Below are 25,230 nucleotides of genomic sequence, written 5' to 3' on the forward strand. Positions count from 1 at the left end.
GCTTCCCCCTCTCTCTTCCTGCCTCTCTGCCTACTTGTGATCTCTCTCTCTCTCTGTGTCAAATAAATAAATAAAATCTTAAAAAAAAAAAAATCTCCCAACAAACAAGAGCCAAGGGCCAGATGGCTTCCCAGGGGAAATCTACCAAACATTTAAATAGGAATTAATACCTATTCTCCTAAAACTGTTCCAAAAAATAGAAAGGGAAGGAAAACTTCCAAACTCATTTTATGAGGCCAGCATTACTTTGATCCCAAAACCAGACAAAGACCCCATCAAAAAAGAAAATTACAGACCAATGTTTCTGGTGAACACAGATGCAAAAATTCTCACCAAAATACTAGCTGGAAATATCTAATAGTACATTAAAAGGACCATGACCAAGTGGGATTTATTCCTGTTTTGCAAGGTTGGTTCAACATCTGCAAATCAATCAATGTGATATATTAATAAAAGAAAGAACAAGATATTAATAGATGCTGAAAAAGCATTTGGCAATGTACAGCATCCTTTCTTGATCAAAACTCTTCACAGTGTAGGGATAGAGGGTACATGTCTCAATATCATAAGAACTATCTATGAAAAACCAACAGCAAATATCATTCTCAATGGGGAACAACTGAGAGCATTTCCTTTAAGGTCTGGAATATGGCAGGGGTGTCCATTATCACCTCTGCTATTCATCATAATACTAGAAGTCTTAGCCTCAGCAACCAGACAACAAAAAGAAATTAAAGGCATCTGAATCAGCAAAGAAGTCAAACTATCATTCTTTGCAGATGATATGATACTTTATGTGGAAAACCCAAGACTCCACCCCAAAACTGTTAGAACTCACATAGGAATTCAGTAAAGTGTCAGGATATAAAATCAATGCACAAAAATCAGTTGCATTTCTATGCACCAAGACAGAAGAAAGAGAAATTACGGAGTCAATCCCATTTACAAATGCGCCCCAAACCATAAGATACCTAGGAATAAACCTCACCAAAGTGACAAAAAATCTGTACTCAGAGTACTATAAAGTACTTATGAAAGAAACTGAGGAAGACAGAAAGAAATGGAAAAACAATCCACGCTCATGGGTTGGAAGAACAAATATTGTGAAAATGTCTATGCTACCTAGAGTAATCTACATTTTTAAAAAGATTTTTTTTTTTTTTTTTTTAGGGGCGCCTGGGTGGCTCAGTGGGTTAAAGCCTCTGCCTTCAGCTCAGGTCATGGTCCCAGGGTCCTGGGATCAAGCCCCACATCAGGCTCTCTGCTCAGCAGGGAACTTGCTTCCTCCTCTCTCTCTCTCTCTGTTTACCTGTGATCTCTATCTGTCAGACAAATAAATTAAAAAAAAAAAAAGATTTTTAAAAAAATTTATTTGACAGAGACACAGCGAGAGAAGAAACACAAGCAGGGGGAATGGGAGAGGGAGAAGCAGGCTTCCTGCTAAACAGAGAGCCCCATGCGGGGCTCAATCCCAGGACCCTGGTATCATGACCTGAACCAAAGGCAGATGCTTAAATATTGAGCCAGCTAGGCGCCCCACAGTTTACATGTTTAATGCAATCCCTATCAAAATACCATTAACTTTTTTCAAAGAAATGGAACAAATAATCCAAAAATGTATATGGAACCAGAAAAGACCCCGAATAGATATAGGAATGTTGAAAAAGAAAACGAAAGTTGGCAGCATCAGAATTCCAGACTTCAAGCTCTATTACAGAGCTGTAATCATCAAAACAGTATGGTACTGGCACAAAAAAAGACAAATAGATCAGTGGAACAGTATAGAGAGTCCAGAAATGGACCCTCAACTCTATGGTCAACTAATCTTTGACAAAGTAGGAAAGAATGTCCAATGGAAAAAAGACAGTCTCTTCAACAAATGGTGTTGGAAAAATTGGACAGTCACATGCAGAAGAATGAAACTGGACCATTTCCTTATACCACATACAAAAATAGACTCAAAATGGATGAAAGATCTCAATGTGAGACGGACTCCATCAAAATCCTTGAGGAGAACACAGGTAGCAACCTCTTTAACATCCAGCCACAGAACTTCTTCCTGGAAATATCACCAAAGGCAAGGGAAGCAAGGGCAAAAATGAACTAGTGGGACTTCATCAAGATAAACAGCTTTTGCATAGCAAAGGAAACAGTTAACAAAACCAAAAGTCAACTGACAGAATGGGAAATTATACTTGCAAATGACAGATCAAATAAAGGGCTAGTATCCGAAATCTGTAAAGAATTTATCAAACTCAACACCCAAAGAACAAATAATCCAATCAAGAAATGGGCAAAAGACATGAACAGACATTTCTGCAAAGAAGACATCCAAATGGCCAAGAGACACATGAGAAAAAGCTCAACATCATGCCACTTGAAGGAAATACAAATAAAAACCACAGTTAGATACCACCTCACACCAGTCAGAATGGCTATAATTAACCAGTCAGGAAATGCCAGGTGTTGGCGAGGATGCGGAGAAAGAGGAACCCTCCTACATTGTTGGTGGGAATGCAAGCTGGTAGAGCCACTCTGGAAAACAGCATGGAGTTTCCTCAAAAAGTTGAAAATAGAGCAACCCTATGACGAAGAAATCGTCCTAGTGGCTATTTACCCTAAAGATACAAATGTAGTGATCCAAAAGGGTATGTGCACCCAAATGTTTATAGCAGCAAGGTCCACATAGCCAAACTATGGAAAGAACCTAGATGTCCATCAACAGATGAATGGATAAAGAAAAAGTGGTATATAAATACAATGGAATACTATGCAGCCATCAAAACCCCCCAAATCTTGCCATTTGCAATGACATGGATGGAACTAGAGAATATTATGCTAAGTGAAATAAGTCAATCAGAGAAAGACAATTATCATATGATCTTTCTGATATAAGGATTTTGAGAGGCAGGGTGGGGGTTCATGGGGGTAAGGGAAGGAAAAATGAAACAAGATTGAACCAGGGAGGGAGACAAATAATAAGAGACTCTTAATCTCAGGAAACAAATTGAGGGCTTCTGGGGGTGGGGGAGGGATAAGGTAGCTGGATAATGGACATTGGGGAGGGTATATGGTGAGTGCTATGGATTGTCTAAGACTGATGATTCACAGGCCTCTACCCTTAAAATAAAGAAACATTATATGTTAATAAATAATAAACAAACATTACAGGGACAAAAAGGGGGTGGTATATGCCTGTTTAGTTCATAGAGTTGGTAGAGTGTAGACTCTTGATCTTGGGGTTTTGAGTTTGAGCCCCATGTTGGGTACAATGATTACTTAAAAAAATAAAATATTTAATTTTTTCCCTAATGGATATAGATACAAAGTTCACTAACTAAATACTAGCAAGTAAAATCCACCAATTTATAAAAGAATATTATGGATACATGGGTTTACCTGAAAAATCCATAACTGTTATAACTTTCAACAATCAATCAAAGCAAATCACTCTATTTTACTATTAACTCTGAGGATTTACAAGACAGTAGTTGATAAAAGTGAAAAACAGTAAAAACAACAATAAATAACAGCAAGAATAGAAAGGGAATTTCTTAGATTAACAGAATTTACAAAAATACAACAACTGATACCACACTTAATGTCTTGATGTTGAAAGACTGATTGCTTTCTTCCAAGATTGAGAGAAATTAAAGACTCAATGATATACATACATACTTATGGATTAGAGGGCTCACTATTTTTAGTATGTCAAATCTCTCCTATAAATTTACAGATTTAGTCTATCAAAATTTCAGCAAGTTACTGATGCTCTTTTCGTGTTTTGTCAACTCATTTTAATTTTAATATTGTCTATTGCCATATTCTCAAATTCATTAATAATTTCTTTTATAGTACCTAATATACTATTAATCCAATCTAGTATTTTTCATCTTAGATTGTTTTTATGAATATCGGATTTTGCAGTTTTAAATTTTTAGTATTTTAACTTTTCTTTTTTTAAAAAATCATTCATGTGTCTGCTTAATATCCTCATGCCTATTTTTTAAATATATGAGATGTAATTATAATCGACTGGCAATATCATTAAAAAAGAGAATATATTATTTGCATTATTTCTATTATTTACATTTTTATACTCATCCTGGGGGTAATATTTTCCTGATTTTTCTACATGCCTCATAATTTTGTTATTGGAATCCTACTGTGGTAATGTCATCTTACGGAGTGCTAGATAGGTTTCTATTCTTTTAAATATTCTTTTTTTCCCCTTCTTTTTTGAATTTTTTAATTTTTTATAAACATATATTTTTATCCCCAGGTTTATGAATCGCCAGGTTTACACACTTCACAGCACTCACCAAACAAAGCACATACCCTCCCCAATGTCCATAACCCACCCCCCTTCTACTAACCCCCCTCCCCCCAGCAACCCTCAGTTTGTTTTGTGAGATTTGTATTCTTTTAAATATTCTTAAGCAGAGTAGCAACTTGATCAGATTTGCATTTTGAAAATGTAAATGCTAATTCCAGGTATAGGGCAAAAGAAAACATTTCACTGGAATAAAAAGCTCAGTTAGAAAACTGTTGTTGTAATCCAGTCAGGAGAGAAATTATGAGAGTTTAATCAGTGCCTAACACAGTGCTTGCTTGCCAAATGATAATCATCAGATTATTATTTGTTGTGTTGTACTGATTCCTGATCAATACATAGTAGTTAGTTATTTAAATTAACTTTTTTGATTTATAGAATATTTTATATTGGAAAGCAATTCCATGCTGAAGGAAGCTATCCTGAAGAAGAAGATAGTAAAGTCAGAAATTAAAATGCTTCATATTGACGACTATGGTAAAGTTTTGTGCTTGCTATGTTATTTAAGAACAACATTCTCTGCATCTTATAGTTTTATGTGTAAATGACTCTCCATATTTAATATTTTGCTCTTTCTTTAAAAGAACTTCCTTTACAGTTGTCCTTTCCCAAAGATTTTACGGACCGAAACCAGTATGCTCTTCTGTTAATAATGTAAGTATTCTATTTGTTTTTGAAATGAAGGAATCTAAAGGCTTTATAATTTTTCTTAGGTCTCACATGACAGCATTCTGATTAAAAAAAAACAATAAAAAAATTCCTACATGTGTAGTTAACTGTGGAGCAGTCAGTGGTATGAACTTGTCAAAGACACCACCAAAAAACAATATGGAGGGTTGTGTAATTTGTAATTCTTACCTCCGAAGTCCAACTCAGTTTTACTACTGGGAATAATGACACATGTGGTTTGGCTTATCAATATCTGTTCAGCAATTACTCAAGTCCTATGCTTTTATTTTTTGTTTTGTTTTCATATATAGTATTGGTCTCTTTCTTTCTTTGCAATGTATTTATCGTATCATAGTCATGCTGGATTCATAAAGCCTTTTTTTTTTAAATTGTAAGAATACTTAATATGAGATCTACTCTCTTGACAAATCTTAAATGCACAATAAAGTATTGCTAACTATAGGTACAATGCTGCATAGCAGGTCTGTAGAACTTACTCATCTTGCATGACTAAAATTTTATACCCACTGAATATCAACTCCCCAATTCCCCTCCCCTAGCAATACCACTCTACTCTCGGCTTCTAGGAATTTGATTATTTTAGATGCCTTTGAGACTGGAATCATGCAGTATTTGACCTTTGGTGACTGGCTTATTTCATTTAGGATAATGTCCTTAAGGAGCATCTATGTTGTCATAGGCCCTGTGCTCTTTATCAGTTGTTTATGCAACAGTGAGAAAACACTGATTGCCACTGGTGAAACCATTGGTTATATTTATATCACTCCTGCCAGTTCTCCTTCTTGGGTTCATGGCCATCAGGAAGTACCTCCCATGCTCAGAAAACCTTTTTCCAACTTAGAATCGAATTCATTCATACTTTCTGTGAGATCATATTCTGAAATAGTACTGGGCACAGAGACCCCTAGCATCTAATGGTTGACTAACTTGATACCGATGCAGCATTTTATTCCTGAGAGTTATTGGTTATTTTCCTCATTAAGAACCTAGCCAGCATATATTGCTAAGACAGTGCTTGAAGTTGTCTAAAATTATATCAGAACCTTATTAGGAAAGGGAAATGAAAACAGAATTACTTGTTGTTTGAATATAGAGAATATAGAGATTAATTGTTCAGTCTATGAAATCAAAGTTCCTGGCTTTAAATTCCAGTTTTGTCATTAATTAGCTGTGTCCTTGAGGAAGCTGCTTAACCTCATTTAGGGCTCAATTTCTCCAAATACAAAACAAGCATTAAAATACAGGCTATGTTTTTAGATTAAATGAAATACAACATGTAAAGTGCCAGGCACATGACTATTTTAATTATTTTGATTATAGTTCATTATTTTATATAGATTATAGATTCTTTAATAAATAGAAATAGTTTGTCACATAATTATAAGCAGCTAAATACAGAAAACATTATACTTAATATTTCCCCACATTCCATTATCTATTCCTAATGTTAATGCCTAAACCTCATCTAGTTTTTCATGCCCAGACCATTCTCCTTTGTCCCTAAATAACCAGAAGGCCCTGAAAGTTCTTGGTGACTTCCTGAGGAAGTTCTTATTTGCTCTTTTATAATACCTTCTTTTGTCCCTTCTCTTTCACCTACTTTTCTTCAATCCCTACTTAAAGTATATGTGTGATTTATTGAGGAAAATATTTCAGGAGACAAAATGAGACAAAAAAAAATCTTAAACCCTATATTCTGTCTCAGTCATATCTCCCTTTGGGAAAAGAGGCCTTTTTATTCATTTGGGGTGGTGGTTCTCAGAGAAAGGAACCCTATTAGGCATTCTTCCATGAAGTACTGCCTCACTCAAGCAGATGGATATGTAGGCAATCATTCACCTGTCCGTTGGCTCCAGATAATGTCACAGTCTGGGGTGAAAAGTAGATGGGAATTATAGATTCTCACTATAGCCCTGAGTCAGAGAAACTACCTAACTTGTTGTGGCATCTGATACGAGCTTTATGCTAGATGATTTTTATTTTGTAAGCACTTATAGATTGCCCTCCCTAAGCTGTGAATCAATGGATCCACCCTCTCCAATATACTCTTGTCCAGACCCCAAACAGGATGCTGCAGCCCTGGCAGTGTGGAAGCAGGCCCTAGAGTAGCAAGCACCACTTCAAAGTGATGCATGCCCCTAAGAAAGTGAAAATAAACACACACACACCAGTCAGAGAACCAATAGTAGGCTGGAGGCAGACAACTGATCTGACTCCAGGCCCCACCCACCAATGAAAGCTTCTCAGGGGACAGCCAGGGAAAGTGCCCTGAAGTTTGGTGCCACTACATCTCTGGTAAATGCATGGTCTGACTCAAGTCAAGCCCAGGGCATTTCCAGGCTGGCCCATCGACACCACAGGGAGTAAACACTGCCCACAATAGGCCAAGAAAGCTACTGCAGATTACTGGACTGAAGGAAAAAGCAGCTCTGCCACAGCAGCACAGTAGATATATCACACATAGAAGACACCCCTGAAGGAACAGATTCTGGTGAAAAGGGGACACTACCTAGCAGGAAACTAAAGAGCCTCTTCTTCATAATGCCATTAGTTGCAAGTCCAGATGTGGCTGTCTCCCCTAACACAAAGAAGCCTTACAGAAAGTAAGACAAATAAGGAGACAGAGGAATATGTCCCAAATAAAAGAAAAAGACAATCACAGCAAGAGACCAAAGCAAAATGGAGGTAAGTAATATGCCTGTTAAGAATTTAAAGTAATAATCATAAAGATACTCAGCAGACATAAAGAAAGAGTAGAAGACATCTCTGATGCTTAATGAGATTAAAAAAAGAACTGATTAGAGGTAAGGAGCACAATAAATGAATTAAAAAATATACTAGATGTAATAAATAGTAGAAGAGATGAAGCAGAAGACTGGACCAGTGACCTGGAGGACAGAATAACAGAAAATAAGCTGAGCAGATGGGGATTATATTATATAATATATAAGCAGGTTATATATAACCTATATATGTCACATATGATATATAATTATATATAATACAAATATAGTCTTCTATATAATATATAAGCAGATTATGTTATATAACATGTATATATTATATATATATATATTTAAAACAGACTTAGAGAATTTAGTCATTTGCTTTATTGGGTCACAGAAGAAGAGAAAAGAAAAGGAGGCAGAAAATTTATGTGAAGAAACAATAGTTGTAAATCTCTGAAATCTGGACAAGGGAACAAATCCAGATAACCTAGGCACAGAGAGTCCCCCCCACGGACACATAAAATCTACCCAAGGAGGTCCACACCAAGATATACAGTAATTAAGGTGGGAAAAGTAGTGACAGAGAATTTTAAAAGCAGCAGAAGAAAACAGTTATATTCAAAGGAAACCACATAAGGTTACCAGATGATTTTTTAGTAGAAACCCTGCATGCCAGAAGGAGTGGCATGCATATTCAAAATATTGCAGCCAAGAATATGCTATCCAGCAAGGCCATCCGTTAGAATAGAAGGTGAGATAAAGAGTTTTCTAGACACACAAAAGTTAAAGGAATTCATGACCTGTAAATGAGCCCTGCAAGAAATGTTATAGGGGACTCTGAGTGGAAAGGAAAGATCATAAGCTATGGTAAGGAAAGTAGGAAGCACAAAAGTAGTAAAAATAAGTATATTTATAAAAGTCAAGGAACTGACAAAATAAAAGGATATGAAGTATGACACCATATACCTAGAAAGTGGGAAGTCGTTAAGAATGAGTTCAAACTTAATATATACTGCTATATACAGAAGATATTATATACAAACTAAATGGTAACCATAAATTAAAAAAATCAGTGATATGCAAAAAATAAAGAGAAAGTAATCAAGTACATCACTAAAGAAATCCAACTTATCTTGAGAGAAGAGAGCAAGAGAAGAAAGTAACAGAGAAGAACTACATAAATGACCACAAAACAAGTAACAAAATGACAGTAAGTACTGACTTATCAGGAACGACATTGAATGAAAATGGACTAACCATTCCAATTAAAAGACACAGGGTAATAAAATGGATGAAAAAATAAGACCCATATGCTGCACACAGAACACTCATTTCAGACCTAAAGACACATGCAGATTGAAAGTGAAAAGATGAAGAAGAATCTATCATGCAAATGGGTGTGAAAAGAAAGCCGTGATGGCAATACTTATATTGGTCAATATACCTTAAAACAAAGACTGTTATGAGACAGAGAACAGCACTATATAATCATTCAGGGGACAATCCAACAAGAAGATATAGCAATTGTAAGTATTTATTCACCCATCCTAGGAGCAAACAAATACATAAAGCAGTTAATAACAAACATAACAGAAATAATCAATAGTAATACAATAACAGTAGGGGCCTTTACACCCCACTTATTACATCAATGGACAGATCATACAAAGACAATCAAGAAGATAACAGTGGCTTTTAAGGACATTTTGGACCAGATAGACCTAAAAAATTCTGTTCAAGACATTTCACCCCAAATTAGTAGAATACACCTCCTTTTCAAGTGTACATGGAACATTCCGAAAATAGATCACATCTCAGACCACAAAGTAAGTCTCAACAAATTTAAAAAGACTAAAGTCATACCTGGCATCTTTTCTGAGCAGAATGTTATGAAACTAGACATCAATCACAAGAAAAATTCTGGAAAAAACAAATTTACTAAGATACTAAATAACATGGTACTAAACAATGAATGGATCAAACAAGAAATCAAAGAGGAAATAAAAGATAATAATAATACATGGAGAGAAATGGAAAGGAAAACACAACAATCCAAAATCTTTGGGATACAGGATGTAGCAAAATTGCCTCAAGAAGCAAAAAAATCTCAAACAAGCAACCCAACATGACACCTAAAGGAGCTAGAAAGAGAGTAAAAAAACACCAAACCAGTAGAAGGAAGGAAATAATAAGGTTAAAGCAGAAATACATGAAATAACAACTTAAATAGTACAAATCAATCAAACCAGGAGTTGATTCCTTGAAAAGATCAACAAAACAAACATTTAGCCAGACTCATAAAAAAAGAGAGACTTAAATAAAGCCAGAAAGAGGAGAAATGACAAATGATACCACAGAAATAAAAAGGATTTTAAGAATATTTTGAAAAGTTACATTGCTAGCAAATCTGACAACCTAGAAGAAATGGATAAATTCCTAGAAACATGTAATCTACTAAAAGAAGAAGGAAGAAATAGAAATTTAGACAGACCAACTACTAGCAATGAAACCAAATCAGTAATCAAAAAAGTCTCCACAAGCAAAAACTCAATACCAGATGGCTTCACAGTTGAATTCTACTAAATATTAAAAGTTAATATTTAATTTATTTAAATTTAATTTGACTAATTTAAAAATAAATTTATTTTGATTAAAATTAAAAATATTAAATTTAATTTAATAAATTTATTAAAAGTTAATACCTCTTAAACTATTCCAAAATAGAAGAGGAAAGAAAACTTCTGAATTCATTCTATGAGGTCTGCATTACCCTGACACTAAAATGAGATAAAGATACTTAAAATTAATTAATAAGAGAGAGAAAAAGAATATTATAGGCCAATATTCTGATAAGTAAAGACACAAAAATCCTCAACAAAAATCAGCAAGTTGAATCCAACAATACATTAAAAAACTCATTCATCAAAATCAAGTGAGATTTATTCCCAGGATGTAAGGGTGGTTCAACATTGGCAAATCAGTCAGTATGATACATTGGATCAAGAGCAAGGATAAAAACCATATGATCATTTCAACTGATGCAGAAAAATCCATCTGGCAAAGTATAACATCCATCAGAAAAAAGTAGGTTTAGAGGGAAAATAACATCATAAAGGCCATATATGAAAAACCCACAGCTAAAATTATATTCAATGGCGAAAAACTGAGAGCTTTCCCTCTAATATCAAGAACAAGACAAGGTTGTCCACTCTCACTGATTTTATTCAACATAGTACTGGAAATCCTAGCCACAGCAATCAGGTAAGAAGAGCTAATGAAATCATCCAATTTGAAAAAAAAAGAAAATCACCCAATTTGGTAAAGAAGTGAAGCATTCACTATTCACAATGATATGGTATGATGTATATATAAAGAACTCAAGACTCTACCAAAAAGCTCCTAGAACTGAAAAATGAATTCAGTAATGCTGCAGGACAAAAAATCAATGTACAGAAATCCATTGCATTTCTATGCAGTAATAAGGAAGCAACAGAAAGAGGAATTAAGAAAGCAGTCCTATTTATAATTGTACCAAAAATAATAAAACACTTAGGCATAACCTCCTTAATCAAGGAGGTAAAAGACTATACTCTGAAAAGTATAAAGATGTAACTAGAAAGATGTTGCTATGGCCTATGTAAGAGAAATTACTGCCTATGCTCTATTTTAGGATTTTCATCTCCTGAGGCAAGGGAAGAAAAGCAAAAATGAACTATTGGGGCTAAGTAAAGATAAAAAACTTCTGCACTATGAAGGAAACAATCGACAAAACTGAAAACCTATGGAATGGGAGAAGATATTTGCATATGACATATCTGATACAGTGTCCAAAATATAGAAAGAACTGATACAACTCAACATCCCAAAACAAACAACCCAATTAAAAATTGGGCAGAAGACATGAACAGACATTTCTTCAAAGAAGACATGCAGATGGCTAACGGACACATGAAAAGATGTTCAACATCACTCATCATCAGGGAAGTGTATATCAAAACCTCAATAAGAAAACATCTCACACCTGTCAGAGTGGTTAAAATCAATAACATAAGAAACAAGTGTTGGCAAAGATACGGAGAGAATGGAATCCTTGTGCACTGTTCATGGGATGCAAACTGGTAAAGCCACTCTGGAAAGCAGTACGGTGGCTCCTCAAAAAACTAAAACCAGAACTCTCTGATCCAGTAATCACACTACTGGGTATTTACCCAAAGAATAGAAAATGATAATCTGAAAGGGTGTACGCACCCCTGTTTACTGCTGCATTATGTGCAATAGGCAAATTTGGAAGCAGCCCAAGTTTCCATCAAAAGAAGAGTAGAGATTGAAGCAGTGATCAAAAAACATCCTGAAAAACAAGAGCCCAGGACCTGACAGATTCCCTGGGGAATTCTACCAAACACTGAAAGAAGAAATAATACCCATTCTCCTGAAACTGTTTCAAAAGACAGAAACAGAAGGAAAACTCCCAGACTCTTTCTACGAAGCCAGCATTACTCTGATCCCCAAATCAGGCAAAGACCCTATGAAAAAGGAGAATTTCAGACCATATCCCTGATGAATATGGATTCCAAGATTCTCAACAAGATCCTAGCTAATAGGATCCAACCGTACATTAAAAAGGTTATCCACCATGGCTAGGTGGGACTTACCCCTGGGATGCAAGGGTGGTTCAATATTCACAAATCAATCAGTGTGACAAAAGAAATCAATAAGAGAAGAGAGAAGAACCACATGGTCCTTTCAATTGATGAAGAAAAAGCATTTGACAAGATAAAGCATTCTTTCCTGATTAAAACACTTTCAAACGGGGCGCCTGGGTGGCTCAGTGGGTTGAGCCGCTGCCTTCGGCTCAGGTCATGATCTCAGGGTCCTGGGATCGAGTCCCACATCGGGCTCTCTCCTCTGCAGAGAGCCTGCTTCCCTTCCTCTCTCTCTGCCTGCCTCTGCCTACTTGTGATCTCTCTCTGTCAAATAAATAAATAAAATCTTTAAAAAAAAAAAAAAAAACACTTTCAAAGTATAGGGACCGAGGGAACACTCCCCAATTTCATAAAAACTATCTATGAAAAACCCACAGCAAATATCATCCTCAATGGGGAAAAGCTGACAGCCTTCCTTTTGAGATCAGGAACACGACAAGGATGCCCACTCTCACCACTGCTGTTCAACATAGTACTAGAAGTCCTAACAACATCAATCACACAACAAAAAGAAATAAAAGTATTCAAATTGACAAAGAAGAAATCAAACTCTCTCTCCTCACAGATGACATGATACTTTATATGGAAAACCCAAAAGACTACACCCCCAAACTACTAGAACTCATACAGCAATTCAGTAATACGGCAGGATACAAAATCAATGTACAGAAATCAGTTGCTTTCTTATACAGTAACAATAAAAATACAAAAAGTACAGGGAAATTAGAGAATCAATTCCATTTACTATAGCACCAAGAACCATAAGATACCTTGGAATAAACTTAACCAAAGAGGTAAAGGATCTGTACTCGAGAGGTAAAGTACAGAACACTCATGAAAGAAACTGAAGAAGACATAAAAAGATGGAAAAGCAATCCATGCTCATGGATTGGAAGACTAAACATTATTAAAATGTCTATACTGCTCAGACCAATCTATACTTTCAATGCCATCCTGATCAAAATTCCACTGGCATTTTAAAAAAAGATTTTATTTATTTATTTGACAGAGAGAGAGAGATCACAAGTAGGCCGACAGGCAGGCAGAGAGAGAGGAGGAAGCAGGCTTCCCGCAGAGCAGAGAGCCCAATGCAGGTCCCAATCCCAGGACCCTGGGACCAAAACCTGAGCCGAAGGCGCCCCTCTGCCCCACCATTGGCATTTTTCAAAGTGCTGGAATAGACAATCCTAAAATTCGTATGGAACCAGAAGAGACCCCAAATTACTAAGGAAATGCTGAAAAAGAAAAACAAAACTGGGGACATCATGTTGCCTCATTTCAAGCTTTACTACAAAGCTGGGATCACCAAGACAGCATGGTACTGGCACAAAAACAGACACATAGACCAGTGGAACAGAGCAGAGTCCAGCTATGGACCCGGAACTCTATGGACAAACAATCTTCAACAAAGTAGGAAAAAATATCCAGTGGAAAAAAGACAGTCTCTTCGACAATTGGTGCTGGGAAAATTGGACAGGTATGTATAGAAGAATGAAGCTTGGACCATTCTTACACCATACAATAAACTTCAAATGGATAAAAGACCTCAACATGAGGCAGGAATCTATCAAAGTTTGAATTTTAAGTATCTGATTTTTCTCATTTTTTTAATCTTCCACATTTAAGCAGATGAAAAATTCACCTGTAATGCAGATGAAATGATTAAGAAAAGATAGTGGCATTTAATCTAGGTAATGGAAGGGGAGAAGGGGATCATTGTGTTTCATATTTTTCTCGAACAAACTCGACCTTCTTCTTTCACAATGTATAGATAATGCATCGTAAATGTCAGTATTAATTTCTTAGTACTACTTAAAAGTGTACACTGTCAAAAGTTGGTATCTTGAGAAGGTACCACAGGAAAAACAAATTCTAAATTTATAGAAAATGTAAATGTAAGTGGTTGGTAGAGTGTCACTTGTTAGACATCTACCAAGAGGTGAAAACTTAGCCAAAATGTATGTTTTTGGACTTTCACTACTTTTCCCTAAAAAATCTTAGGGATTAAAAGCATTCAAAAGATATGGTATTAATTCAGGAAAAGGCCCAGACCTAGAACTTGGTAAAAATAAATAAGACTTTCAAAATCTTAAATTCTTTATTCCAGTTAAGAATTATAAATACTTTTTAAGAATGTATTTATATGTCAAAGACAGTAAATCAATATGTTTCTAAGGTCTACTTTAATTAAATTGTGTTCTTTCAAAGATCTGGATTATTCATCTATGGTTTACGGTTAGTTGCTTTACCTGTGTCTCAGTTTACTAACTGTAAAATGATTCTTCTAATAATTGTCCATAGTTAGCACTATAGTTATTATTATTATAATTTCTATTTAACTGACACATAAAGTAAACTAAGATTAGTATCACCTGAGCTTATACAGGCACATTTTCAGTTGATAAACTGACTTCCAGAATCCAGATTTTATAGTTAGAAGGAAAAAAAAGTAACATATAACCACCAATATAACCACTGCATATAACTGAAAGTGATCAACACCCTACTGTGGGTAACATGCACATTCAGTTTATATGTAATTATCATCCATCCATTCCTCTGTTAGGAATCCACTGTAATCCCTGATATATAGCCCATGTATTGCTGGCCTCAATGTTAACATTCACAACAGCCCCATGCTGAACTGTATTCTCCGTTAGAAAATGAAGAAATAGGACACTGTTCAGGAGTTCGTCAACTGCTGCTTTTTTAAAGATACACATGCTTTGTTCTGTTTTCATCTAGAAAATTCCTATATCTGTTAAGTCAACATGTAGAATATTTTGTATTATAATATCTAAAGCAGACCTGCTGCATAGGAGATTTACATAACAGTTCACACACATCAAGAATAAGATCAGTTCTCCTGTTCTTGATCTGTTTATGCAATGTGCTAAACTTTCTTTTGACTGTGACCATCTCTAAAGAGGTCCAAAGAAGTGGATCAAATGCTGGTCTACTTCAGTGAAGATACAGCCATCCCCAGAAACTGAAAGTAAATATCACCAAACTCCCTTCTCTTTCTACCTCCTCAGCTGCTCTGTTAGAAATTATCCCAAATGGAAACTGGCCAATGGTAAGAATTAATGTAATAAGACTCTGACAGCAGAGTTGATTAGGAGATTGGAACTTGCTCCCATTTACTGCACAATTTCTGTGAGATATCCCTGAGGCCCTTTTCTGTTGGTTTTCTTCCAATATTTTCATGTGCTAAGATGTTTATCCTGAGGTTAATTTTGTGTGGATAATACTAACAGTCCATTTTTCAATTTATAGCTGGCTCATTAATATCCATGCTGTTCAGTGCCTCAACCTGCGTTCTGATAAGCTTTTCATTTTTTGGCTTCCTACAACAATAGAAATAATTTAATTTAATGAACTGGATTCTGCTTTTTCTTCATTGCTCTAATGATAATTGTAATGCAGTATTTATATCATACTAAGGATATATTCTCGGGCCTTTATTCAAGGGAAATCAAAGAACAAAATCCAATGGAATTCCTTTTAAAACAAGGAAAAATACCTTTAATAGACAGAAACTGACCCTAATAGGAGGAAGCCTATTCTATTAAAAAAAAAATAGGAGGAAAGGGAGAGATTGAGTAGAAAAGTAGGGGAAGGATTAAAAAAAAAAAAAAAATCCCATTTATTAAAGCAAAATAGCCTCTCAAATTCAGAGATCCAAATTCTGATCAAGAAAAAGAATTAAGTTATCAGTAGATTTTGAATATAAAGAAAACCTACTGGGAAAAAAAGACTTAAAAAAAAAAAAAAGACCTAATTCAAAGCCACAAGTTTTATAATCCAGAAAAGTATGCCAGGGTAAGATTTTGGGGGGGGGGGTGCCGAAAGAATTATCTTTCTGCAGAAGCAGGACAAGAAAGAACTTACACATACAGGGACACACATATTATACGCCAATACACAAATACACATGATTATGTGTGGAAAGAAATCAGGTGCACACACATAAAACAAATGTCTACATATACACATCCTTTTATTCTGAACTAACTGAAAGACCCACCCACTGTTAAAAGTAGAACTTTTTAAAATTACTTTTTTAAAAGATGTATTTATTTGACAGAGAGAGAGACAGCACAAGCAGTGGGAGCAGCAGAGGGAGAGGCAGAAGTAGGCTCCCTGCTCTGCAGGGAGCCTGATGGGGGACTCAATCCCAGGACCTTGGGATCATGATCTAAGATGAAGGCAGACACGTAACTAACCCACCCAGGAGCCCTCAAATTAGAACATTTTTAATGAAACCGTATTTTCCTTTAAACAAAAGAAAAAAAAATTGAGTACTGTTATACTAAGGCTCAGAAATTATCTAAACTGTCTAAAGCCACTGGACCTGGGCTCAACTCAGTCTGGTCCTATCATCATACCACCTGTACCCTTTTCAGAATAGCACCCCACATTACTATAATTGTAATCCCAGTGTATTAATGCAATTTTTAAAAAAGGTGTAACACTGAATAGGATATATGAACTCAAGTATATGAACACAAGTGTTGAAGAGTAATAGAATTTGAGAATTTGACTGATAAGCCTAATTTTGTATGTACTATCTGGTAGGCCTTATCGTAACCACCACCTGGAACAGGCTTTGCCAGTGTAAGAAAAGTTCTAGGTAGAAGCTTAAATAACCCTGACCATTTCAAACACTTTCCTATTGGAAATTCCTAATGGAATTCCTAATGGAATATCACTAATATTCTATTACTAATAGATTCTAATACTAATACTAATAGATGGGAATGTGTATAAAAAACTGTTCTCTGACAGAAAAAAATTGTTATTTCTCATGTGTTGCAGTAAATAAATATGTGAGAAAAGTCATTCTGTTATTCTGCATGTAGAAAAATCCATCCATGAGAAGAAATCTAAGGATCTTAAAATGAGAAATGGAAGAAATTAGCCTAGAAGCACTTAGCTAATGTATGTATCTCTATGTAGTATTGCTCGAAAGAGGTCGAACTTCAAGTTACAACATCAGTAACTATATATTTCTATTAGGTAAATTTCAGATTAAGGCAAGACAAACTTGTTTAAGGAAAATGTCCTAGTCAAACTCACCTCCTTCTGTGGCCCCTCCTTCCAAAATGCCCCAATGGACATATTAGTATAGCAGTTATATTAGTTAGTACAGCAGTTTTCAAATTCTCCCATGTAGGAGAAGAAATTCTGCCATGCAATAGATTAGAGTCAAGGAAAGTATACTCATTTTTAAAATATTTTCCTTCCATCTTTTGTAACCAAGTTTTACTGGTTAGGAAAAGACTTCTTAAAATGTACTGCATGTGGTCTTAACTATTTACCACATACTATTTTATAACAACAACAACAAAAAAAACACAAGGAAAAATAAAAACAGCATATAATTACTCAGGATAACTCAGCATATCCTAACATAGTTAGGACCAAAATCTAGGTCTTCAGCTCTCTTTACATTAATTTAAATAGCAATTTGTGAACCTGACCACATATGCAGTCTGAACAACTTGGTTGTTCTTCACTTGAATTCAGTTTTGGTATACAAAATTAAGTCATAAAGATTGTTTTGTCATTTTAAAGTTTTATGGGATATTGTGGTTTACGCAGAGTTCTATATTTTATTACATGCTCATACCCTGAACTCTTCATCCATATAGATATGCTTAATGCTGAATGTAGTGAAATAAATGAAGACTCTGCCTTCCAAGACCTTAAGTTCTAAGAAAAGTTTAGTCATAACTTGATTTTGCTGCCTGTGTTAGGAAATACACATTTCATGTTGCTACGATATTTCCACTAGTTAGAACAGATGGGTTGTTCTTTTACCACAACCCTCAACAATATTTTATGTCCCCATTCTCAACCTTGAAACACCCTCATTTCTATGGGCCCCCAGAGATTTCTGAAACAGAGTAAAACAAAATAATGTAGTAAAAAGATGAAGATGACTGTACACCTGAGACTAATATAACTCTGTATGTTAACTATACTGCTGTAAAAATTTAAAAAAAAAGATAAATACTTAGATCATTAAAAAAAAAAAAGATGACACTCAGAAAAAGACAAAGAGGAACCAAATAAATTGAAGCTTGAAGCTTGCCGATTCTGCATAACAAATTCATGTTCTTTCATAACTCATCTTGAAATAAATATGTACCATGTACCAAAAAAGAAACCCCACTAGATAGAGAAATGTGTTAAAGTCATTAACTGGTAATGTATTGATATCACTGTGTGTTCTAACATTGAAAACTTTTAAAGACGAGGTTGAAAGTTAAAAATGGCCATTTTGAGAAAATACCAAAGGAGTGGAATTACATTTTTTCTCTGGCTGCTGCAAGCCTGAGTAAGGGATTGAAGGTTTTTGTTTATAAAAGTCTATAACCATTTATTAATCATTAGGTTTGAAAAATATGCCTTAAATTGTATTAAAAAATAATTTATTTGCCTGCCATAAAATGTCTGTGACTTACTAACATTTTGTCTACATTTAATTTAGCTTTAAACTCATGAAGTAGCTGTGAACAATGCAATAGTTTATAACTAAACTGGAAAATTACTATCTTCCATAACAACAAAACATTTTAGTGTTACATTAAAGCTGCTGTCAGCGATCATCACTCTGATCGTCACTACCAAGGATCTGTGGATTACGCTTTCATATTTTAAGTCTTTAGGTATCATTGGTCCATCTAACACAATATCTCATGTGACATGGCACAATACCTTTATCCACAGATACTGCCCAGTTTAATTTCTGCACAACTGCCCCAAAGCTTTTAAACAGTTCATTTCTTTTTTTTTTTTTTTAACAGTTCTCCATTTCTAACTGCAAGGAAATATGCTCAAAATAAGCAACACTGGCTGCAAACAAAAGAATAATAACAGTTTATATTGTTTAATGAATTTAATAATTGTCTTAAATTTCTTATTATATTTCACAGAGTACTTTCAAATACATTATGTCATTTAATGCACATAAAACTCTGAGGAAAACAAGCCAGTATCTTACAATCATTAAAGATAAGGAAACAGAGTCTTGGGGTTTTAGTGTCTTGCCTATCTATATTCAAAGTAAAATTGGGACTCATATGGTCATATTTTTACCCACCTTAAAAACTGAAGTTAATAATTGTACTTTATTCTCTGTGAATCATGGTTTGCTTTCTGATATTTGCAATAAATCCCCAAGCTTCAAAATATAGTGTCTTTATAAAAACTAAAGGCTTTTTAAGGTCCTTCCATTTTAAACCTCACATGACTCTACTTTCCCTGAAAAGATCTCGTTCAACAGCATTTTCTGTGTTCAGGCATATTGTGCTAGGCATAATGATTCATGCTATTTCTCAAATGATAAACAAGTTATGTCAGTTATCACCTGGGAGTCTGGAAAAAATGCCAACTCCACACTTCATTCTGAGCTAGGCAATTAGAATTCTAGGCACGAGCATGTGGATATATATATAGTAACAATCCCCAATAATCTGATAAAAAGGTAATGTTGCAAAAACTAAAAAATTAAAAATAAAAATAAAATTTCAAGAAGAGCTAAAGATTGCAGATACCATGAAAGGACAAAACTGATTTAGATTTGGATCACAGGATCATCATAATTGTGTGATTTAGAGGGGAATGGGGTGCGATCATGATTAACCCACTATAATGGAATAGTTTATAGGATAGGAATAATGATACATGTAATAAGCCATGCAAAAGACAACTTCCTCCCAGAAAGGTTAAATAAGTTTTGGTAGTGTAGATCTATTATTATAAAATAATAAGTATTTAAACCACAAAAAAACATTTTTATTAGTTTACCAGGGCTGGGCATACTGAACAGTAGAAATGTTATTTTCTCACAGTTCTGGAGAACAGAAGTCTAAGATTAAGGTGTCCACAGGTTTTATTTATTCCGAGACCTCTCTCCTTGGCTTACAGCTGGTTTCCCTCTTGCCTCTTCACAGGGTCTTGCTTCTGCATGATTCCTGTACCTAAGGTCTCTGTTCTGTCCTAATTTTCTCTTATAAGGACATCAATCAGATGGGTTAGGGCCCAACCTAAAGTCTTCATTTCAACTGACTCACCACTGGGATGGCACCATCTCCAAATACAGTCACATTCTGAGGCAGTAGGCATTAGAGATTCAACATATGGGTTTTGAAAGACAAAATTTAGCCAATAACAGCATCTGGTAAATTTTAGTCGTCCATTATTTTGTCCCATTCCTACCTCCTCCTCTCGCTGGTCTCACACAGTCCCTATTTTGGTTCAGTTCTATTTGCTGCCTGGAATTTATTTTCTTTAGCAAATCTGATAACCTAAAAGCTTATGGATAAGAACTAGTTTGTGTATTGGTATGTACTGGTGCTTCTAAGCATCAGATTTGCATACTGCAGCCAAGAAAAGCAAGTCTTGACAGTGAAGTGAAGATTTCCGGTATGTAGCTCAAATAAAGTTGGAGATGCTCTCAGAACATTTCATGTTTGATGCTCTTTAAATCTATCACATGGACAAATGCATGCTTGAACTATATCTAGATCTGGATCTAGATAATCTGTGATTTTATGAGAGGCTGCTTTTTTACCTTCTCTATATTCTAGAAAATAAGGTACCAGTGTAATCTGACTTTTTAAAATAGTATCACCTTATCCCTCCAGAGACAATGTTCATGCTTAATAACCTGTATGTCCTTCTTTACTTCTAGCATTCAAATTTTTCAAACATATGTGTACTTTTCTTGTTATTAACTTTAGTGAAGCAAAACAATTTTTGCTCAATGTATCCTTAAATTTTCTTTAGTGAGAATTCCATCACACACACACACACACACACACACAAATCAGGGAATGTTAATGCAATATTTCTTTTTGAGTCAGAAGTTCTTTAGGATTGTCCATTTCTTATGTTAAGAAGTGAAATTCAGTTGAGTAATTTAAAGACCTAACTGACTTTATTCAGCGATTTACGATTTGTGCAGGATCCCATCTAGCAAACAGACCTATCCAAATTGGAACGCTGTATAAGCAGGAATGGGGTGGGACAAAAGGGTTTTATCCAAAGAAAATAAGGGGCGCCTGGGTGGCTCGGTGGGTTAAGCCTCTGCCTTCCACTCGGGTCATGATCTTAGAGTACTGGGATTGAGTCCTGTATCTGGCTCTCTGCTTGGCAGGGAGCCTGCTTTCTCCTCTTTCTCTCTGCCTGCCTATCTGCCTACTTGTGATCTCTCTCTGTCAAGTGAATAAATAAAATATTTAAAAAAGAAAAAGAAAGTAAGACTTTTTCAGCCCAGGTCACCTTCCCTTAAGCAGAAGATGGGGGCTCTAGGAAGAGTTATAGATCACAAAATTCCAACGTGACTGGTTTAAAATTCCAATCCTGGGAAAGAATTGAATTGCAATTAAGTTAGGTATTAAGTTCTGGTGGGATTTAGTAAAAGTGACTTCATTTTGGGTCTGTTCAGATCAGATCCTTTAGCCTTTGTATACCATCTGCAAGACATTTCTAAAACACACAGTCTGTTAGAAATTCAATAATGTAGAATCTGTACATTAACTTAATCATCGTTCATTTGAAATGTCTATGGCATGTGAATATATTTTCCTTCATTTCTCTCATTTGAAAAAGGAGTTAAAATAATCTCTTAGAACAGTTTTAAAATCTTGTTCCATATTTTCAGTTCATTAGAGAACTTTGCATTTGACATTTTACAAAGAAAAATGGCACTATACTTTCAGGTTTATTATCAAGAATTAACAGAAATTTTGGGGCGCCTGGGTGGCTCAGTGGGTTAAGCCGCTGCCTTCGGCTCAGGTCATGATCTCAGGGTCCTGGGATCGAGTCCCACATCGGGCTCTCGGATCAGCAGGGAGCCTGCTTCCTCCTCTCTCTCTCTGCCTGCCTCTCTGCCTACTTGTGATCTCTCTCTGTCAAATAAATAAATAAAAATCTTAAAAAAAAAAACTATCTAAAAAAATAAAAATTAAAAAAAAAAAAAAGAATTAACAGAAATTTTAATAGCCCATGGGTCCTTTCCAAAATTTTAAAATAATAAGTTGGAAAGTTAAAATGTCTACCATATTATCTACGACACTATCTACCAATTGCTCTTGTTTTGGTCCACTGTGTTGCTGTTTACAGGGATGAAGAACCAGGAGGCCAACTGGTTACGGATAAATTCCATATTGACTGGGATTCAGTACTTGTTGACACAGATAATGTCATCACGGCACGATTTGATGGCAGAGGAAGTGGATTCCAGGGTCTGAAAATTTTGCAGGAGATTCATCGAAGGCTAGGTTCAGTGGAAGTAAAAGACCAAGTAGCAGCCGTGAAGTAAGTGGGTGCACATTTCCCTACTGTTTCTCTTATAATGACAGAAGCTAGGTATATGATACATTAAATACTACTAATACTGATTCAGGGATTTATACTTTAGTGAATGGACAGTTTTCTAAGTTAGTCAAATAGACTGCTGCATTTTTCCAAGTACTTTTCACTCTTAGCACCAAATAAAACAATTATCATCCTTCCTCTCTGGAATTAAAATTTACTTTGGGTTTATGCAAATGGGAGAGACCTTATGGCCCTTGGGTGTTTGGCTGGTTAAATGTCCAACTCTGAATTCCAGCTTAAGTCAAGATCTCAGGGTTGTGAGACTGAGCCCAGCACTGGCCTCCGTGCTGGGAATGGAGCCTGCTTAAGATTCTCTCTCTCCCTCTCCTTCTTCTTCTGCTTTGCCCCACTCCCTATTGTAAAATAAAATGGGAGAAACATTAATTAAACCATTTATTTACAATAATCTATAATGTCTATTATTTCCCAGTTAACTACAATGCTTGAAATTTCACAGATACCATACCCACACTAGCATGAGTGACCAAGAAATCTAGTAGGTTATTTAAAACAGTACACAGAAATTGGCTAGGACATTGTCAAAATGTTAATCAGTAGGTCTAGAATGGGGCCCAAAATTCTACATTTGCATCAATCAGCCAGGTGATGTCCAAACAACTGGACCATTGCTTTAAGTAGCAAGATTTTGGGATCCATGATCCTTCAACATGAATAAGGCTCCAGCCACTTAAGTATTCCTTGTTTGAGTTCTGGGTTTTGTATATATGTATGCATGTGTGTGGATGCCCAGAATGAATTCTCCTGTGCATTTGACTCAAGAAAATTTAACTTTTTTTTTCATTGCAGGTTTTTACTGAAACAGCCATACATTGACTCCAAAAGATTAAGCATTTTTGGAAAGGTAAACAGAAATGTATATATATATTTTTATATGTATATAAAGTACATATTTATATATATGTATTATTTGTGCTTGTATTTGTACATATATAATTTCTTTATTTTACTATAATCTCTCTGTACTATTCTTTAAAATGTAATGTTATAATTAATACTATATACATTCAGTCATTTATAAATCCAGCAACTATTTACTATCTAATTGGTGCTGGTATTAGAAAAACTGAACAACCACCAAAAAAAATCTGTTTCCATAAAGCTTATCTTCTAGAAAGGAGGAACAGATAAGCACATAAATGAAAAGATAGCTTCATATAGCACTATCTTATAAGGAAAACAAAAAAAATAGGTGGACAAAAATTAACTCTAGGAAGGGCCAATGTTATTAGATTAAGTGGTCAACAAAGGTCCCTTGGATTAAGTTATGTTTAGGCTGGTACCTAAGTAACAAAAGTCCTATTAACCTCTTGAAGCAGGGTGTTCTCTCAGTAAGGATCAAGTACCACAGCCTTGAAGAAGACTACAAGGCTTAGAAACTGAAAGATGACCAATATGTATAATTATGTCTTTAGTGTTTTCTGCATGACATTTATCATTGCAATAATTTTTATGTCAGTTTCAACATCATATTCACAGTAGGGAAACAGACTCCATATAGATACTTACTAGTCAACTAGTTCATTCATATTACTAGGCTAGACACTAAACAGATACTAAAATGAAAGGAAGGAGATCTAGTACTCTTTTAATTTAGAGACAAAGCAAATTATTGGTGTTCATGGATTTCAACATAAAATATGTTTTACTATCCCTAAATGAACCCAGAGATACAGGACATGAATAACTGATCATTTTACTGGGGTGTAAATTTTGGTGGTGTTCACTGATAAGTAGGTATAAGAAAAGCTGTTTGACAAGTGAATAAAATGTAAATAAGCACAAATTCTTCCCTGACTTCATACACCTGCAGTGCACCAAGTCTTTGCTTTATTTTATTCTTATCCTCAGTAACAGTCAAGAGATCAATAGGGATAATGCTCCTCTGACATAAGCAGAAATAAATGAAAGCCCATCACTAACAATAAAGACAGTGAAAAAATGGAAATGTCTAGAAAGTGATCATTCCAAAGAAATGGAAACTCTAAACAGATTAATAAATGCATAAAGCAAAGTCTTATCATATGCTTATAGCATTGATGAACCTTGAGGACACTGTGCTCAGTGACATGAACCAGTCACAGAGGGATAAATTCTGTGTGACCCCACTTACATAAGATATCTAGAGTAGTGAAGTACACGAAGACAGAAGAGTGGGATGGTGGTTGTCAGGGGGAAGGGAAAAGGAAAGCTGGTTGCTTATAGGTAATAGAGTTAATGGGTAATAGGTAACAGATTTCAGATTCACAAGATGAAAAAGTTTTAGGGATCTGTTTCACAATAATGTGAATACACCTGACACTACTGAACTATGTGCTTAAAAGCGGTTACTCTGGTAAATATTAGGTGTTTCTTGTCACACGCATAC

At 35.2% G+C, this 25,230-nt stretch overlaps 1 protein-coding gene across 2 annotated transcripts in view; it reads left to right on the forward strand.

Moving 5' to 3' along the window:
- Window positions 1-25,230, forward strand: part of DPP10 (dipeptidyl peptidase like 10) — a 599,077-nt gene that overhangs the window by 557,761 nt on the left and 16,086 nt on the right. For both annotated transcript variants that reach the window (XM_059394419.1, XM_059394420.1), the window contains exons 18-21: window positions 4,712-4,810; window positions 4,918-4,987; window positions 22,590-22,784; window positions 23,652-23,706. In XM_059394419.1, the coding sequence (XP_059250402.1) occupies window positions 4,712-4,810; window positions 4,918-4,987; window positions 22,590-22,784; window positions 23,652-23,706 (419 nt within the window). The remainder of the gene's footprint in view (window positions 1-4,711; window positions 4,811-4,917; window positions 4,988-22,589; window positions 22,785-23,651; window positions 23,707-25,230) is intronic.

Source organism: Mustela nigripes, chromosome 3 (genome assembly GCF_022355385.1).
Source record: "Mustela nigripes isolate SB6536 chromosome 3, MUSNIG.SB6536, whole genome shotgun sequence".
Classification (NCBI taxonomy): domain Eukaryota; kingdom Metazoa; phylum Chordata; class Mammalia; order Carnivora; family Mustelidae; genus Mustela; species Mustela nigripes.